Source organism: Nicotiana tabacum, chromosome 18 (assembly GCF_000715075.1).
Source record: "Nicotiana tabacum cultivar K326 chromosome 18, ASM71507v2, whole genome shotgun sequence".
NCBI lineage: Eukaryota > Viridiplantae > Streptophyta > Magnoliopsida > Solanales > Solanaceae > Nicotiana > Nicotiana tabacum.
This window is the reverse complement of record NC_134097.1, coordinates 79,931,003-79,951,517: the sequence shown is the minus strand read 5'-3', so window position 1 is coordinate 79,951,517 and position 20,515 is coordinate 79,931,003. Positions and strand designations below refer to the sequence as shown.

The 20,515-nt window shown below is 35.7% G+C and overlaps 1 protein-coding gene and 1 non-coding gene across 2 annotated transcripts; both read right to left on the bottom strand.

Moving 5' to 3' along the window:
- Positions 1–169: 169 nt before the first annotated feature.
- On the bottom strand, positions 170–7,295 carry LOC107813419 (uncharacterized). The gene is made up of 5 exons (XM_016638693.2): positions 7,154–7,295; positions 1,943–2,211; positions 1,163–1,399; positions 836–1,053; positions 170–740 (listed from the first exon to the last, which is right to left on the bottom strand). The coding sequence occupies exons 2-5, from the start codon at positions 2,192–2,194 to the stop codon at positions 491–493; spliced, it is 957 nt and encodes a 318-aa protein (XP_016494179.1). The 5' UTR covers positions 2,195–2,211; positions 7,154–7,295; the 3' UTR covers positions 170–490.
- Positions 5,666–5,820, bottom strand: LOC142173034 (5.8S ribosomal RNA). Its single transcript, XR_012702468.1, has one exon. It is a non-coding gene; the product is annotated as a 5.8S ribosomal RNA (ribosomal RNA).
- Positions 7,296–20,515: the final 13,220 nt, after the last annotated feature.

The following is a 20,515-nucleotide window of genomic DNA, read 5'->3' as shown; positions in this document are numbered from 1 at the left end:
AGTATATGTACCAACAGTGTAAAAAATATTTTAACTTATTTTCACAGTATCAAATACTTGCACAAGCAGTCATTGAAGGCATATCTCATCATCTGCTGAACTTTGCCAACAAAACAAGCCTATGTTACCTTGATCTTTGGTGTAATCAGTTAGCCTTTCACAAACAATAGTTTCAATATACTAAAGACAAAAACAGGCTCATCCATTCTCAGGGAACCATTGTTTTCTCTGTAACAAAGTTAGACTATCATTACTTGGTGAAAGAATAAAATCAATTAGTTAGACATCACAGCTTTATGCAAAACTTTTTCTTCTTTATTTTTTCCCCTTTTCATTTTGTAATTACAAATATGGAAGGATATAAAAGGAGGCCTCTGTGCTAAATTTATTTACACTAAGCTCCTTAGATATCCCAGGCCGGAGACCCTTGTTACTAAAAGATGAAATATATTCCCTCCAACAGCATTTGGCATGAAAGTTGTCCCTATTTTCAATCCAAACGCATGATTTTACCACTGGGAAGCGGCCCCATTTCTAGCTTGCCATTGTCAAATACAGAGCCTTCACCCTCAATATCTTCAGCCCTTTCAAGTTCATCCAGTGTCCTCTTCGTATACACCGTAAAAACTACTGTTGTGATGATTGCTATGATGAAGGAAATTACATTATATACAATCTCAACTGGAGTCAGGTGGATGTTTCCGTATTGGACATCAGCAAATGTCTTTATTAGCCGACCACTACAGAAAAATTGCAGGAAGAAAAAATTAATTGTACAAGGAATGACCATTTTATTGATAGAATAGAAAGGGGTAGGGATAGGCAGGGTTTTTACCTGTAGATGTATATAAAGGCTTCAGGAATCATTCCTGCTATTGATCCACATAAATAAGGCCAGAAACTCATGCTTGTAACTACTACTGCATAATTGAAGATTGTGTATGGGAATGGAGAAACCCTAAATAATGCAACCACACGAAATTGATGAAACCAACTTCCTTCTCCTGCCAATCTAACCAAGGTCGCCTGCCGAGGCCATCTCTTCAACCATTGCTGCAGATGAGATCAAATATGCCATATGTAGGATAAGGAGGAAATGTCAATTGGCAAATGTTAAAATTGATGAATCAGTAGAGACTAGATAAAACGTAAGCAATCTTACATGAATTCTATCTCGGAAAAGCAAACCAATCAAGTATGGCAGGATCATCCCAATTGTTGTTCCAACCATGATTATGACAAATCCGAGACCATATCCAAAGATCATTCCTGCGAGCCACATCGATGGTCCAGAAGGAAGTAGGACCACTGGAAAGAAAGCTAAAGAAGCTACAAGTACGAGGGCAAGAACTGGACGGCCAAATGCAGTGGATTCCCATTGTAGGAATGGAATGAGAACCTATGTAAAAAGAAACATTAAGAATTCGATACCAATATTAAATGACAGTGGTGGTCAAGTATTCGATGGTGTCAAGATGATAAAGCTAAGTACTGCATTGTTGGAACACAAAATAAGAAGGAAAATTGACTTTACTATGAAACTCTACTTCTAAAAAAAAGAGAATAACCATTTGTTGCAACTTGCAAGAGCAGACGCCTTTGAAAGCTACATCAAGATTCTTAAACATGGAAACTTGCACAGAATCATTTTCATTTCCACCGTCCTTCTCATAACAACATGAAACATATAGAATTATTTTTTCTCGACTGCAAAAGTTCTTAAAAGTTCTCGATTGTCCCTATTTTTAGACCTTGGTCGAAGTTTTTAAAGAAAGCTCTAGTTTTGCGCCCTTAGAAAACAGGTACACGTGACTGATGCTCTTCTCAGTAGTGACATGTCATAGGTTACATTAGAATGCAATGAATTTGTTAAAATGAAATCTCATACATGCTAATTTGCTTACACAGAGCACAAAGGCATAAGCGAAGTGAGATGAAATACCTTCTCAAAAAGAAAGGGCAGTCCCCATTTTATGAAGATTACAAGAACAATTACAGTGATAGAACACCATATCATTGCCTTGAAACACCACACAGCAGACCGTTTTCTGGCTGGTAATTGAGACTCTAAATTATCTGCCTCAGCTATTCTTGGTTCACTTCTTATAACAAGCCTCACATACTCACTTTCTCTTATGCGACTCTCACTGTTCGCGTTGGCTTTGGTTAAATCATCAGTTGAGTGTGGCTTCATAATTTGAGACCACGAACCTGTCAAACACAAAGGCACATGTGCAATTTGAACACAACTTAAACACATTAACATCAATAAAATTCTCATCAAGGAAGAATAGGAGAACTCCATGCAATTTCAACATAAATTCCAAGAGCCATCACGATACTGCATAATAAGGAAATGAAAATGGAAACGAGAAAAAGGAGTCATAAAGGTCCGTCAGTATATAACTTCATTGTCGCCTCAAGTTAATTCAAATTAGTCCAACATTTGATTTCTTATTTATCAATAACACTAAACAATTCTTTCCTGGTAAAGAGAGAATTCCCAAGCCGCGGTTTGCGTTTTTCAATAATCTGAAAAAGGAATTAATATTAATCAGCTTATCCAATGATAAAAACTTTGAACAAACGAGCACAAAGTGCTAGTGTGCTCCACATCGGTTGAAAGAATGGACTATTGTCTCCTTATATAGCCATGGACAAACCTCACCTATAAGCAAGATTATGGAGTTAAGTTAGGCCCAAGATCCATGCCCACAATGCTTTGGCTCAGTGGTATGAGTGCAACTTTAATGTGTGGGTTAGGCGCATGTCAAGAGTTCAAACTCTATTGTGAATAAAAGCCTAGTATTTAAGTGGAGAAGGATAGAGGGTGGTCCCATTATCCGTCGAGTTTCAGACCGTGTGCCAAATGACCCTCAATGATTTCTTGGTTATCAAAAAGAATTTAAAAAAAAAAGGTCCAGCCCAAAATCAATTTTTTAACATGGTATCAGAGCCACATTCACCCCTCTTGTTGTGTTTCCCCATGCTGAGCCCCACATTATGTTGTCCACGGTCCATTGAACAATCTTGGGCGTGGGGTTGTTCAAGTGTCTCATATTGGTTGAGAAAAGGGGTTATTGTCTCCTTAGGGGGTCGTGGATAATACTCACCTCATTAGCTAGCTTTCAAGTTAGTGTCCATTTCTTAATGGGATTGAATGAGTAAAATAACTCCAAGCCATTAAAGTTTCTATCATGGGCCAGTTAATATGGAAAGGCCAAGCCATTTGACACATACTCACACCAGGCACAATAGGAAAAAAGAACAACAAGAGTTTCCCACTGAAATTACACGAGTGTTAGAGGAGCATCAAGATGCTTTTAAGGGACCAAAGACCTGACAGATGCCAGATCGTGTTATACCGTTGAAACCTTGGGGGCTAAACCTCTGAGCATAAGACCCTATAGTTGTAGCAATTTTCAGAAAAATGAAATTGAAGAACTGGTTGCTAAAATGCTTAAGAATGGTTTCTTTCAACCTAGACATTCACCATTTATATCAGGACCTTTTGGTGAAAAAGAAGGATGGGTCATGGAGGCTTTGTGTTGACTATAGATAGCTTAAGAAGGTGTTTGTGAAAGACAAATTTCTCGTCCCTCTTATGAATGATTTTTCTTGATGAGTTGGCAAGATCAAGGCTATACTCTAAGATAGATTTGAGGGATGGATATCATCAATCTAAGAAATCAATGGAAGCAGGAATCTGACTTTTGTAAAACAGGTTTTACGACCCATCAACGTTCAAGCCTCAAGGTAGTGTTCTTTGGTTGAATAATGTTCCAACCACATTTCAGAGCCTAATGAATCATAGTTTTTCAAAAATCAGCTTAGACAATCATGTTGTTCTTTTTCCAATGGCATATTAGTCTACATTTTCTCTTTAAAGGGTTAGATTAGCCACTTCAGTCAGACTCTGAAGATAGGAAGGCGGGAACAACTATTTACAAAGAGGTCATGTGTACTCGTTTTCTCAACTGAAGATATGATAGATGGGCATATTATAACAGGAGGAGGTGTACCCACTGACCTATCCAATATAGAGATCATAGTCTCTCGGTCCAAACCTAATAATCTCAAAGCATTGAAGAGCTTCTAGGTTTCTAGGTCTCAGTGGTTACTATAAAGGGTTTATAAAATCTTATGGGGAGATCAGTAAGTTTCTGACCAACCTCTTGAAGAAGAATGCATGTACTTAAGAACCACAAAAAAGCATCGTGTGAACACAAAGAAGCCATTAGCAAAGCACCAGTATTAACATTATCATACTTCTCCAGGACTTTGATATTAGAAACTCACGCAAGATAGAAGGGTATGGAAGATGTCTTTACACTAAAAGGGACCCATTATATATCTTCAAAAAGAAAATCAATCAGAATAGAAATCATGGAATATTTGCTGGAACAGAAGGCGACTAATCTTTCAGCAGAAGGGGTGCGCTACATTGAGGCATAGGCTATGAGGTACAATATAAGAAAGGCTCCGGGAATAGGGTTTTAGATGCCTTATATATGAGATCTAAAGACTAGGAGGAATCTATTGTATGTCCCTCATTATACTTGCATCTTATAATTCAAATGGAGAAGCCCAGCAGCTTGTAGCAGAACTGACTATACAACCTGATTGCGATCCGGGTTAAGCTCTTAGCAGTGAAATGTGAAGATACCAGAAGAGGATTTACACCAGAGTAGAAAAGAGAAGAAAGATTGACGAGGTTCTTCGCCAAACTCCGGTTGGGGCTCGTTCTCTTCTTTTTCCCCACAAGGTACCGACTGAGGGTCATTCTAGCCAGATTAGTACACCAAAACGGATCTAGCTGCTATTCCATTGGCCTAAGATGAAGGAGAAGCATAGAGGTTCTTGTCAAAATATTACTTGTCAGAGAACCAAGTCAGAAGCCATACCTACCCTGTTTTACCATGAACATCAACTATACCAGCTCATGCATGGAATAAAATCTCAATGGATTTCATAAAGGTCTTCTCTCTTCCTAAAACAAAGATGTTAAACTGGTGAAGATGGATTGACAGAACAAAGTTGTTTTTATTGCCTTGAAAATCCTTCCTACAGGAGGTATATAAGCTGCATGGTTTACCACAGTCCATCTCCATATATGAGGATCCTGGTTTTACTAGTGTATCTTGACAGAATCTATTCAAGGCAATGGAAACTGCTCTTAACATTGTACAGCCTACCATTTGTAAACAAATGAATGAAAGTATTAATAGGTGTTTAAAAGGCTACCATAAGGCAATGAAACCTCAAAGGTCAAAACAATGGCGTAACTAATAAAATAAAAACTAAAAAAGAGACAAAGCAACAGTGTAAGTGGATTGAATTGCAGAATGATGGTATTATAACTACCACTCTGTTCTCAAGAGTACAACATCACACTTTGCACACATAGGGCTGTCCATTGGACAGGGCAGCCACGTTCTCTTTTACAAGCAGACCAAGATATGGTATAAGAGAAGATATGGTACAACAGAGACAACAAATGATGCGGACAATCAAGGATAATCTGAATTAAGCCCAAATAGAATGAAATATTTTACGTAGAAAGGAGGTTACAAGGGGTTTCAGAAATGGTACAGGTGTATCTAAAGTTGCAATCTTATAGCCAATCTTGAACTTGAATCAACTTTTTCTTTTCAATTTTTTTGCAATGCAATGCATGAGACATGCACTTGGCCTAAAAGCTTCGTGGCAACTTGCATTCAAAGACTCGACCATTCGCATGGTTCTGCAATTCACACCAAGTATCACATTTCGCTATGTTCTTCATCAATGCGTGAGCCAAGATATCCATTGCTAAGAATTTTTGAATCAACCTTCAAAAGAACATTAAGATGTATGCATAACATTATGATCCCTATGAAGCCTTTCGTGGCATACAAGCTGGCAGTACCTACTAATTCACCGATACATCCAGTGTTCCATATTTTCCAATTAAAGAAGAGAGTAGGTTGTCACGTACAGCCAGTGACTAAGTGCCTTTGACAGTTGAGGACGGCCAGTTCCTTCAACCACTGGTCATCCTAGAGCTAACCCCATAAACTCCTTGAGAAACCCTTACACAGTCCATATAGGAAAACTATTTAACTCAGTACCCTTCTACGTGTAACCAGATTCCGGAGTGCACCCGTGAATGTTGATGCGGACATATAGTAAGAACGGGCTTACCAAAAGTTGGATCTAGTACCATGTTGAAAATTCAGACATCCAATCCAAAACCTAAAGACAGTGGGTGGAGTAGGCAAGATTTTACAAAACCTTTTGCAACCCTTTACACAATCCACATGGTACAACTATAAGGAACTATCTTCGATGTCGTTGTAGGCTGGGAAGTTTAACCAAATTCTGGTACATTCCCAAATGATCTTATCTCTCTATCACCTTTCCTTCCCTTCTCTCTCTTCCTCACGTCCATCTTCTCAATTCTAGGACCAAGTTGGAGCAGGTAAAGATATTTCCTTTTTGGGTAATTTTAATCTTGATTGTTGATTGGGTTTATGAATTTCAATAATCTTGTAATCGGTTCTCTTTAAAGTTTAAATGAATAAATTTTCCCTTTGATTTCCCATTTACCTGCATAAGTTACACTTTCTTAATGCAAATAATGCCACCATGGGCACTGCATGTATTAGAAGAAAATATTGATCAACTAAACTAGGCGAAATTCAAGGTGTAAGCCACTGTAAGACACAATTAATCCTACTTCTACAAATCTTATGTTATGATCATTAGGATTCTAGCATAAAAATCTATACATCAATATTTCTAGAAAGAATTGATTTCTAGATATATAGCAAGTACTACAACTAGAGGCAGAGCTAGAAGGCGCGCTGGAAAAGTAAACTGTATATACAAGGTCAAGATTATTTTTTAAGTACATACAATATATGCTGAATCCCCTTAACACAACCCAAGAGCTCTTATTCGGAAAGCTGTTGGGTATTTTTTTAAAATTAATTAATTGATAATTTTCTATGTAACACTGCACATAAAGGGTGAATAAAATAGGAAGCAAGAAAACAAGAAATAATCATGGAATAAATAAAGTATGAAGCTTTACAAATTGTAAAGAGAAGATCAAATAGAAAAACATACAGAAACAGAGAAGGGTAGAGAGAGAGAGAGAGAGAGAGAGTACAGTGGTTCTTAAAGAGAATTTCCGGCAGCCGGAGACGATGGAGGTTCCGGCGAGCACCACAGTAAATGGTAATATTGTTCTCTCTCCGGTGGGTGACTCACAGTTGGTACTACAACTCTGTATACTGCTGCTTTCTGATGTGTTCTCTCTTGCTTTGGTTTTTGTTTGTTACTCTTTTCCCTTTTTCCCTGCATGCGGTTTTTCTTTTTCTTTTTTCCTATTTCGTGAATATATTGGTAGCTCGTTGCCGTTCCAACCTGACTCTATTTTTTTTTTTTTTTTTTATTTTTATTTTCATGCGCCAACCTGACTTGACTTTTATTTTAATTGTTTTCTGTTTCTAAACTTAATAACGCTGCATCCATTTCGAAATAAAGGTTTTCCGCCATCTCATTGCAAATGATGGTCTTATTTCTCCTTTTTCGAATTTAAATTTAAAAATATGGAGAACTAGAGTATTACAAGAGTGTGTTGTTTAGGCCGATTATCTTTTGGAAACAGTCTCTCTACTCCCCCGATAGGGGTAAGGTCTGCGAACTCACTATCCTCCACAGATTCCACTTGTGTGATTTCACTGGATAGTTTGTTGTCTTGTTTAGCTTATTTCAATTAATTTAATCATAGTTTTAAATTAAATTTTAAGCAAAATTGGCATTTGCTTACTACGTAAAAAATCAATTTTGTTGACTAATAACCAGCTAAATATGATATTCTTAATTAATCACTTACTAAGTAAAATAAAGAAAGAACGGCTTAGATAACACAAGGAAATAGAATTTTGTGATGTAAGGGCCTCATTTGTTTTAGTAGGACCTATGTTACAGGGGTTGAGCCACGAGGCTGTTTAAAGTTTCAGCAAAATCCAGTAATTTAATATTTATAAATAATTTATTCAAAGTCCAATAAGATGTCTTTTTAGAATTTAAAACTCATAAATTTAAAATTCTAACTCCTCTCCTTATATCTTGCGCGTATGTAGGTTATTAGGTTTATGTCCCCCTAATTAGTTAAGTATCATTTTAATTCATCTCATTTACTTCTTTGGTTGCTAGTTATAGCAAAGACAATTAATTAGTGTAACCACCATTATGGTTGGAGGTTAGGTTTATATTCCCTTTTTACACTTTTTGCTAATAATTAATATATGAGGTAGGGGACATTTTCAATCTCTACTATTGCGGGAGATAAAAGAATGCGTGGATGAATTTAATTAAACAAACTGAAACAGTGACAATATACTAAAGAGGGAGTTAACTGAGAATTTGAAGAAAGAAAAATCAATAAAAAGAGAGATTGAACTTATACTGAACACGTGCGATTGATTTACCAAATAAAGCATTAAAATTTTAAGGGTATGATAGATGCAGATTTTGAAGATTAAAATTCTAACATAAACAAAAAGATATAAGTAATTTCTTTCTATTTAGGTTCTTAATAAAGTTATTCGGTACTCAAATAATCAAGATGCATGTAAGTTGTCCTATATTATTAATATTTGAAGTTCAAATTTTATGTATGTGTATATACTTCAATAGTTTAAGTTACTTCAATAGTAATCTAATCTATCATAGTTTAAGATTTAGTGATAATATAAAACTATTTATAATGTCAGTGTCCGATAAATACCGTTTACCGTTGACCAATCTAATCTGACTGTTACATTTTGAATTTTTTTTTCTTCAGTCAAGAAGAAAAGGAAGCTGATGACTATGGTGATTTTGTCCAGAGGAGACAAGGATCTTGGCTCAAAGTTATTTAACAAAAATGTATTATGTCGTCAACGTTCACATTTAAATCAGTAGAATTAATACTCTTCGTTGCCTTGTGGTTTACGCTGCTTCGGTTGGCCACCAAGTTTTACCAAACAAATTTCGTAATTCGACTTCATTGAATTTTTTGTTTCTAGAAGTTGTTGAAACGACGGACCACATTCTATTCTTCGGTTAAATCACCCGATATTAAATTTCAATTAATTTGAATTCGTGCTTAGTATTAAGCTTATTAAAGAGACAAAATGCTTCCCATGGGAATATTTTTATTTCTAAAATTCAAACCTTAGAACTTTGAAGGAGATTTCATACCAACTCAAACTAATTTTGTACTTTCTTCCTTTCAAATCATTTGTCCTATTTTTTAAAATTAGATATCCCAAATTATTTATCGTTTTAGTAGTTCAAGACAAAATTAATTTTCTTATTTTTATTTTACCCTTTTAATAGTAGTAGTAATTGACTAATTGTTCTTAAAGACTACTCCTCAATTATGGAGTAAATATTTAATGAAAAGAAATTACATCCTAAAACATAAATAAAAGTAAAATAGTCAAAAATCCTTTTAGTTAATATTTTTTTTAAGGAACGTGTAAAAAAAAATACCTTAAATAATTTAAGACGGATGAAATAATATGAATAAAATAAGAAGAAAAGAAGATTCCGTAGACAAAATAGATGTGACACAATCAGCTTCTTATTTGTTGTTTATATCTCATCAGTCATCACATGAATTGAGTATTAGAAACTCTGGCTTTTTCATAAACCATTTCATGTCCAAGAACTTCATTATGACAATTCCAAAGGTGATGGCTTCTATCTACCATGAAACTATCACGCCCAATTAAGCATTCATGAGGATAGGGATAAGGAGAGTGGAATTAGCCACGAAAATCTCGTGGCTTCTTGTTTAAAAACCAATTTGCTTACAACAAGCAGAGAAAATGATAAAATGATCCCTTATGTTTAAGGATATGTCCAAAATACCCTTAGTTATGCAGTGAGCAGCTTTATCCATTGCATTTGCCACTATCAAATATTTAATAATTTAAGTCCGTTAGATTCACGAAAACTGTAAAACAAAAAAATACCCTTAAATACCAAGAAAGACCCATCACATTTTGGTGTATTCTTCTTTCTTTTCTTGGTCTTTCGTTCCGTCATATTCCTAATAACTTATCCAATTACAACGTATTAACCGCTAATGCACCTTTCTTTTATCAAATCTCAGGGACATGGTCTAATCATGAGGGTAGTATTTTATCATGGTGTCGGATCCTAAGTTTTTATGGATTCCTTCTTTGTTACCGGGGTCGACCCCTAAGCCATAATGTCTCAAAACGAGGAGGCCATAGAGAAACTTTTTTTTATTCCTTATTCATATCATAATATATGAACAGTAAGAACTAGCATTCTTATTGAGACTATAACTCATAGGGAAGAAAATCGATTTATGGATGGAATCAAATATGCAGTATTTACAGACAAAAGTATTCGGTTATTGGGGAAAAATCAATATACTTCTAATGTCGAATCAGGATCAACTAGGACAGAAATAAAGCATTGGGTCGAACTCTTCTTTGGTGTCAAGGTAATAGCTATGAATAGTCATCGACTTCCGGGAAAGAGTAGAAGAATGGGACCAAGTACAAAATAGCATAAATTACACATCAAAAACTACACCAAACTCTAGAAATAAATTTAAAATAACATAAACTATATAAATAAAGAAAAATACATAAGATGCATGCCGAACTTGTCCCAAAAAATCAGTTTCCAACTCAACCTTTACGGGCGTTCTTTTCCCACCTTATACTTGTTTAGACTGAATTTAAAATCCCCCTGAATGATGACATAGCAGAGAAGGTGGTTTCACTCTCCTAAACTCGAGTAGAACCATGAAAAGAATATTAATTACATACTAAATCAAACACATATTATATTTTTATTTGATATTACATAATTTAAATTAACTTAGTTATTTGTGAGGTCCCACTTTCTTTAACTTAATTTTTCTTTTTATTTTATTGTTTCTCTCTCAATCTCTTCTCCGACCCAAAAAAAAAAACCCGCGATACACCCCACCATTGCTGAACCACCTAATCTCCCCTCCTCCTTCACCCCATTATTTTCTTTCCCACCTGACCCATGCCACTAATATTTTCCCAACCTCATTTTCATTAACTCGTCTCAAAAGATCAAATAAAATTACCATTAGAGAATTTTTTTTCTAGTCGTCTTTATTGTCTCTGCCGGTAAGTTCGCCGGATAATTTTTCCGATTAATATTCAGTCAAAGAGCTTTGGTGGGTCTTTCTTCTCCATCTTTGTTCTACCTGAACTTCTTCCTTTAGGCTAGCAACAACTACCACGGTGGTCTAATTTGGTGGTCTGATTTTGTTATGATTGAAAAAGAAATAATAGTGATAACTCTATGGAAACCCAATATGTTTTTCGAAATAAAGATGACATGGGTGGAGCGGGATTGAAAAATAATTAAAAACTGAAAAAGATAAAATAAATTAGAAATTGACATGTGGCGGAGCGTGGAGCACACATCCCTCCACAAGCTTGGTTATGTATTTTTAGTGAGGAATTAAATTCAACCTGGACAAGTATAGGGCGGAAAAAGAACACCCGTAAAGGTTAGGTTGAAAACTGATTTTTCAGGATAAGTTCGAGGTTCATCTTATGTATTTTCCCCCAAAATAAATAACTTACCTTTAAATATGAGTTCCTACTAAATTCTTTTCATAAATCCCTGTCAAATTTAACAGACAGAGTTGAGACCATCTCCAACCATGAGCCAATTTTTACGCCAAATGCTATTTTGGTGTAAAATTTTGGTGCTCCAACTCAATACCATTTCTTGTACCATTTGGTGTGTGAATAGTGTGACACCAAATTTGATGTAACACCATCCATCAATACTATTACTATTCATCAATATTTTATTATCATTTTTTATTATATAACACTTTTACTTTAACATATTATACATCAAAACTCTGATCCAAGATCAAATACACAAAAGATAAACTTGGTCAACTCTTCCAACTTAAAGCTTATAAAATGAGAATCACTCTTCCAAATCAATCCCAAACCACTCGAAAATCGAAACTGACAATACACACAAGTAGGGGTGAACATAGGTCGGGTTGGTTCGGATTTTATAATTACCAAATCAAACCAATTGTGTCGGGTTATTAAATCTAAAGACCAAACCAAACCAATAAAACTCGGGGTTTTCACTCTCGCTTTTTCTCGGGTTATTTGAGTTTTTTCGGGGTTTTTCCCCAGTAAAATCAATTGTAGAACAAAACATATAAATTGTGCTCAAAATATTTCTTTAGTCCTAATAAGATACAACTATATAAAGTATTTTCCAAGAAAATAATACAAAATATGAGATATGTCATGACATATCCTAAAATATTCAACAATAAAGACAATAAAATTATGTAATGTAAATATTGCTAATTAAAAAAGCCATAATAAAAATAAACATAATCTAAAAGTACTAAGTCATGATAAAATAAGTAGACTAATAAGGGAGTATTAATTACATGACTAAACGCTAAATAAAAAATAAAAAATAGGTTATGCATTTTTATCTAAATTATTGCAAAACAAAAAAATAGATATTCAATACATTCTCATTCGTAGTATTGAATTGAATGTCTTTTGTTAGCATTAGTATTGATTTGATTTTGGTTTGGGCTTTTGTTAGCACTATTTAATTTAGAGAAATTTTCATAAAGCATTATCTTTTAGTGGTAATTAGCTATCTATAGATGTCATTTGCTATATTACGGATTGTGGATACGTTTTCTATTGTTATAAGATGTATTTGATGTATTTAAGCTACTGTATTCATGAATACAGTAGCAAAAATAGGCGTGAATCCGGGAAGTCCAACTAATCAGTTGTTGTATTCGAGTGTATTCGACTGTATTCATGGCGTGAAACATGGGATTACAGCTGGACAAATTATTGTATTCGACTGTATTCATGGCGTGAAACAGAGGATTACACTATTTTTAAACGGAAAGTGAATCAATTAACATAATAGACTCCTAATATAATACATCAAACTCAATTATAACACATAAGTTTTGTATTTTCAGTTATAAAAAAGATTCTCAACCGAAAAATAAATATAACAATCTTCAGAGAAATTATATAATACATATGAATACATGAATTATATTAATTAAAAAAAATATGATTACATTCATGGCATATAGCGAGACAGTGAATACAATGAAATACAACGGGATACATTGAAATACAATAAAAAAAGACAGTGAATACAATGAAATACATGAAATACAACGAGATACATTGAATTACAATGAAAAAAAGATAATGAATACAATGAAATACATAAAAATACAATGTGATATATTGAAAATACATTGAAATATATTAACAGAAAATCAAGTTGCTCAGCCCCAAACTCCGTTGTCTTTGTTCAAGAACAAACCCTAATTTCGGGCGAATCCGTCGTCGAGCAAAAACCCTGAATCTCAATGTTCTCACGCATCCTGTACATAGCAGTTAATAGATTTAGTCGCTGCAAGAACATAGTCATCATATCTATCGAATCTAATCAAAATATGTCTTCTTGCAAGCCATCCAATAAGGCATCGTCCTTGAGTTCCAAACTGCAATGGGCCTCGCCCCAAACCTAATAGCCCCTGGGGTGGAGCGGAGCTGCCGATGGCTTTTTGTACACAACCAAAGGTATATGAAGGCATGGCATCAGTGGAGAGTGTCAAAGTGTCTTGTGAGAGACTTGCTTCTATGTTGGAGCCGTCGTAGGTTAGGTTGAAGCCGCAGCTGCTGCCACCGCATGTGGGGTTAGGTACCTGAAAAATATATTTAGTAAACTAATGGTAGGTGATGTGGGTGAGAGGAATTTTGAAATTGGGCATCATGTTTTCAGGGAATGGGGTAAGAGAATAGCATGTATCAAAGTAGAGAGAGAAAGAAAATAGTGTAACTGAATAGTGTACTTAGTGGCTTAGGGGTAGGAGGTAACCAAAATTAGATATTTTGCTATAAACATTAAAAGGTATCTATAGAATATAATTTTTTAAAATGGTATTTATTTAAAATAAATAAGGTGTTAACCATTGCTATAGGAGGTAAAAATTCCTTTAATTTACTAATGTTAATGGCTATAAAACTTATTGGAACATTCAAAAGTTCTAAGTCCAACTTTGAAATAATACCTCAAAAGATAAAATTATGAAATCTTTTAAGAAATATTTATAAAATACATCATAATAAGTATATTTATATATTAAATATATCTAAAATTTCTACATAGGAATTTTTATATTCCTATACACTATATGAAACTATATTACCCTCCCTACTCAAGTTTTACTATAATTATATTTTATATACTCAATTACCATTTATATACATTTTAAGGGAATTAATTGTAACAAACGGGCCAGTCGTTTCAAGTGTTACCGCTCCGTTTTCTCCATTTCTGCTTCTTTTTGTCTTGTTCAGTTGTATTATGTGCTATCGGGTTGGTTGGCTCGGGTTCAGAAAGATTTTGTTAAGGTTTGAGACACTTAGTCTCTTTTGAGTAAGCTTAAGTTGGAAAAGTCAATCGGATATTGACTTATGTGAAAAGGGGCTCGGATGTGAATTCGATGGTTTGGATAGCTTCGGGAGATGATTTGGGACTTAGGAGTGTGATCGGAACATATTTTAGAGGTCCATAGTAAATTTAGGCTTGAATTGACAAAGTTGGAATTTTGACGTTTTCCGGTTGATAGGTAAGATTTTGATATAGGGGTCAGAATGGAATTCTAGGAATTGCAATAGGTCTGTCGTGTCATTTGGATATGTGTGCAAAATTTCAGGTCATTCAGATGTGGTTCGATAGATTTTTTGATCAAAAGCGAAATTCGAAAGATTTTTGGAACCTTAGGCTTGAATCCGATGTGTTTTGGTTGATTCGATGTTGTTTGAGGTGTTTTGAAGATTGATATAAGTTTGGATAGTGGTATATGACTTGTTCGTACTTTTGGTTGAGGTCCCGAGGGCCTCGGGGTGATTTCGGATGATTGACGGAAAGTTAGGAATTGGGAATTTGCAGCTGAAGCTGAGTTTGCTGTCATAACCACACCTGCGGCTAGGGGACCGTAGGTGCGGGCTCGTAGAAGCGCCTAGTGGGTCACAGATGCAGAAATGACCATGGGAGCTGGAACCGCAGAAGTGGCTGTTTGAGCGCACCTGCGATATCGCAGGTGTGGGTGTTCGTTCGTAGGTGCAGAGTTGGGGTTTTAAGTGAAAACTGCAGATACGGTGCGCTCGAACGCAGAAGCGGTAGTGAAGAAGCGTAATTGGGCCGCAGGTGCGAAAACCCTAGGCTAGAAAGTATATAAACCCTCCTTCGCGATTTTCAGTCTTTCTTCACCATTTTCTAAATCGATTTTTGAGATTTTTTGGGGATTTTGGAGAAGGAATCAGAGGGAGCTTCATTAAGGTAAGATTTTTGATCATAAAACTCATTCCTATGGTGTTATTTCATTGATTAGGCTTGAAATTTATGGAAATTTGTGGGTAAATATTGAAGAAACTAGGGCATGAGATTTGGAGCCCTTTGAGTAAGGGTTTGAGGGGTCATTTGTGGTCGGATTTTGGTACTTTTAATATGGATGAACTCGTGGGAGGATAAGGAGTTTATTGATGTGATTTTTATCGGATTCCGAGACGTGGGCCCGGGGATCGGGTTTTTGGTTAATTTTGAGATTGGTGTTAAAATTTGATTTCCTTCGAGTGGGCGTTGTTCCTTAGCATATTTTGATGGTTATGTTCTGATTTTGGTTAGGTTTGGAGCATCCGGAGGCCGATTCGAGAGGCAAGGGCATCGCGGGCTAGAGTTTGAACCGAATAGAGGTGAGTAATGATTGTAAATGTTGTCCTGAGGGTTTGAAACTCCGAATTTCACATCGTTGTGCTATTTGAGGTAACACAGACGCTAGATGACGAGCGTGGGGTCGTGCACCGTTGGGGATCGTGACTTAGTCCATCCCGTATGACGGTTAACTGCGTATTTGATTGAAAACTATTTGCTATCATCATGTTCTAGGTTGAATGCCATATTTGGGCATCGTGCCAACTGTTTTGGACCCTTAGGGGATTGTTTTACTACTATTCCTCACTGTTTTGACTTCGTAATTGTACTCAGTCATGCTATATTCTACTATTTTCACAATTCAGCCATCTTTACTTGTTTTTGATATTTTAAATGATATTATATGGGCTGAGCATCATGTTTTACTGTTGCCCGAGTGGCTTACGAGATTCTGACTGAGTAAGGCCGAGGGCCTGTGTTGTGATGGTCCTTTTGGATCGAGTTGCGCGCCGCAGCAGTGATACACTGATTCATGATTATGAGGCCGAGGGCCTAATTTGTTACGCCACGAGGTGGCTTGTTAATAAGGCCGAGTGCCTGTTTGATTATGCCACGAGATGGCTTGATATTGCGCTTGGGTCGTAAGGGGCCCCTCCCGGAGTCTGTACACTCCCAGTGAGCGCAGGTACCCAGTGTGAGATGTGATATAGCCCGAGGGGCTGATGTTGTTCTATGTTATTGCCTCGAGGGGCTGATGTTGTTCTATGTTATTGCCCGATGGGCTGATATGAGTGATTGTGAGATAGCCCGATGGGCTGATTCTGTTGGTATTTTGCTCGAGGGGCCGATTTTATGTGTCTATCCTTTCTCACTGCTTTTCATTCACTCATTTAACTGCTAAAAGTTGTTTTAAAGAGATTTTACTGAACTAAGGTGTTTTTATGAGCTTTCACTATTTTGTTGCATTGTATTGGTTTTATACTGCCTCGTTGTAGCATTTTGCTGTGTTTTACGTGTTTTCTTACCGCTCAGCTACCTTTACTTTTATTACTCACTGAGTTGGCGTACTCACATTACTCCCTACACCCTGTGGGCAGATTCAGGAGCCTGGGGTCCCGCTAGCGAGGGCTGATTGCTTCCAGCAGGCTGTTCGGAGTTTACTAGGTAGCTGCTCGGCGTTCGCAGCCCAGTGCTTCTCCTTCTTATCTTACTTTCCTTTGTATTAATTCTTTAATAGACTGCATAGTCTCTTTCATACTCTTATTCAGATGTTTAGATGCCCATGACTGGTGACACCCCATGTCGGGCTGTGTTTGTTTCCACATTTGTTTTATTTCACTTTATTTTGGTATTTATCACTTATTAATGACTTTATTATGAATTAAATAACTGTTAATTGATATTGGGAGTTTATGTCGACTGGCCTTGTTTCATGATAGGCGCTATCACGACCGGGTTTAGATTTAGGGTCGTGACATTAATGATAATAATTAGTGTCCTGAAATTACTCTAACATATCTTCCACTACCACACGTTTGTCTCTCCACATCCTACCCCCCCTCCCCACGTATCTTTCACAAGAGAGCAGCAATTCCACCATTGACAACCATTAAAATGTTTTGAAGCTTTGAATTCGAATTTGGGTTTTCAAAAAATATTATTTGTTTGGATTGGATGTTGTTGCAAAGAATTGAGAATTCTCTCTACGTATCTCTCTATCTCTCAATCCCAAATTTCAGTAATGTAAAGCAAAAGAAAAGAGAGCAGCAATTTCACCATTGACAACCATTAAAAAGCTTTGAAGCTTTGAATTAGAATTTGAGTTTTCAAAAATCATTATTTATTTAGATTGGGTATTGTTGCAAATAATTGGAAATATGGTTTGGATTTTATAGGGGTTTTGGTGAAGATTAGACTTGGTTTTGGCTGAATTTCAGATTGAAAGTCGAAGAAGAAGAAAAAGAAGAAGAAGAAATGACATACATTATACTGCAGAAATTGTAGTAAAATTGTAGAAAAATTATATTCTGTTGTTTATATATTTTTCTTTTATTTATTTAACTACTGTATGAAAGTTGAACAACATTGTATAAAAATTATATTTAAGTTGTATGATACTGTAGTTGTATATAACTGAGTAGAAATAATGTATGAAAATTATAGATAAGTTGTAGAATATATAATTAGTTGTATGAAATTTGTTTCTATAATGTATAAATCAGATTCAAAATATACAAAAGATATATTGTATAAAATTTGTATTTAAGTTGTATGTATAGTAGTTGTATTCAACTGGGTAGAAATAATGTGTGAAAGTTGTAGATAAATTGTATAATATATAATTAGTCGTATGAAATTTATTTTTACTATGTATAAATTAGATACAAAATATATAAAAGACATATTATATAAAAATTGTATTTAAGTGATATTATATTGTAGTTGTATATAACTGGGAGGTGAGAGAGGCTTTGGCAAAGATGTCTTCGTCGACGTACACCTCTTTCTTCACGAGTAGCTTTTGGAGAGAATCCAAATTCGACGCCATCTCCGATCGCAACGCTCCATCTCTCACTCCCTACGCCATCTCCGATAGTATGATTGAAACCTATGGTCAATTTTTGTGTCTTCCCCTTGTCTTTTCAAATGCTCAGCTTGATTTTAAAGGATTGCATTTTTATGGTAGCTTCCTTTTGATAAATACGGTGGTCAGGACATTGTAAAAAAGAAAATAAGAAAAAACTTATAAGGAAAAGAACATCTTTTTGCTTGCTTGTTATTTTCTTTCTTTGATTATTTCTTTAATTTGTTGGTATTTTTTTGCGATGTTGCTTGATGCAAACGAGTCTACAAAGAGTTAAGCTGCGTTAAGCTTTTCAAAATTATAATAGTGAAGAAAAAAAGTAGTCAAGATATTTTAAGGTGGAGGAAAAATATGGAAAGAGAAGAGCAGGAAAAACGAAAAAGGTGTAACTAAATCCCTTAATTGAAGGCACTAATAATGGATTGGGAGCCTTTTAAGGTGAAATGTATATATTTTGTAAACAAAACTTGTGTAGATAGGGTAATTTACTAAACATGAACATTTAGGGTAATAAAGTTTCCAATAGTGTATAGGAATGAAAAAAAACCCTTCTATATATGTAATGTCGGGTTGGTCTGGTTTCGGTTTGACTTTCTTTAGTTAAAACCAAACCAAACTAATTATGGTCGAGTTTTTTTTTCCAACACCAAATCAAATCAAACCAAACCATAGTCGGGTTTTTTTCTCGGTTTGACTCGGATTATCGGGTTGGTGCGGTTTGTCGGTTTCCTTTGTACACCCCTACACACAAGTCATAAGACATCATATGAAGCTATTCAAGACCTCAAACCACCAAACATAGTACAAATACTTAAAATAACCGGTCGGATCGTTACACTTCAATACAATTGTGTTTATAGAAGAACTTCATCTGGGTTTTCCACGTGGTTCTGCGTTTGCACCTATACAATTCAATGGTTACGGTGAATTAGGTGTTTGGAGAAGATGACCCCTATTTGGATCTTGTTTTTACTATCACGTGCATTACACATGGAAAAAAGCCGTTACTTTTGTCCACTCTGTTTGGTTTTGCTGTTAAGTAGATTATATGTGCTTCACTTTAGCAAAGATAACGGACAATAAGTACTCAAGGTGAAATATTAAGGACAAAATTAAAATTACTCCAATACTTAGGGGACAATTTTGGCTAAAAACTCTACTTAAGTTTAACAAAGGCTTTATTAAGCAATTTTAGCTCAAATTTGAAAAAGTTCTAGCTTACGCTCCAAATGAATGCCCAGAACGTTGGGACTTAAGCCTAGGCGAATGCCCGAAATGTTTGGGCTTACGCCCCGCCTGTACGCCTCGGTGCGTTTTTGGTACGCTTCACCCCAGGGCTCGCCCAGATAATGCAAACCCACAAAATCTTGATCAGTTAAGTCTTAAACCAAACCCACAAAATTAGACATTTGGGTTCGACAGAACTCAACCCCACTGTGTCTAGCTCGTAAGATATATCTGTGTGAGAGGAGAGGAGAATTGGCATATATACAAAAATCATAATCCACTGGCTCGAGATGTTGGATTCGGCACTACAGGAGAGCTCAGTTATTTTGGGAAACAAACAGCTTAAAATACACGGCGGGGACTTGCTTGCAACCTTTATCAAAACCAGATAAGCATCTGGAAATAAAGTGCAGCCATATTCGGCTTGCAAGATATATACTTGCTATCTCATGTCTTTATAGTCCTGCACTAAGTCAAGCCAAAAACAAATTGGAGAGAACGGCAGTAATAAGATCCTACGCTGCAGAATTTGGTCATCCGTAGAATCATTGATAATGCATCAATGTTAACCTTCAATAATAAGTGTGCAATTAAATTTAACTACCGAGTCTACTTGGTACTAAAGATCAGCTTGGAAGACGACACTCAAAATGTGCTCTACACTTTCCCTTTCAGTTAGATTTTGAACATATCTTGCCTGTGAAATTTAGTGGATCAGATCCTAATTCTCAGTTACTCATTCAAGAGACACATCCCCAACTAAACTATCCACTCCTCTTCCGCCCAACTAATCCAATATGCCCTCAAATTCAACGATGTCAACTTATTAGACTATCGTTTTATTGCATCAGCCAGTGCATATCAAGGTGGTCACACATAATGAAAGAATTAAGAAGCAGA

What these genes read in the sequence shown, in the direction of transcription:
- LOC107813419 (XM_016638693.2), bottom strand. Translation starts at nt 2,194, where the DNA reads ATGAAGCCACACTCAACTGATGATTTAACCAAAGCCAACGCGAACAGT. An exon ending in TTTTCCGAGATAGAATTCAT is followed by an intron (nt 1,054 to 1,162) that starts GTAAGATTGCTT and finishes TCTCATCTGCAG; the next exon opens with CAATGGTTGAAGAGATGGCC. An exon ending in GCCTTTATATACATCTACAG is followed by an intron (nt 741 to 835) that starts GTAAAAACCCTG and finishes ATTTTTCTGTAG; the next exon opens with TGGTCGGCTAATAAAGACAT.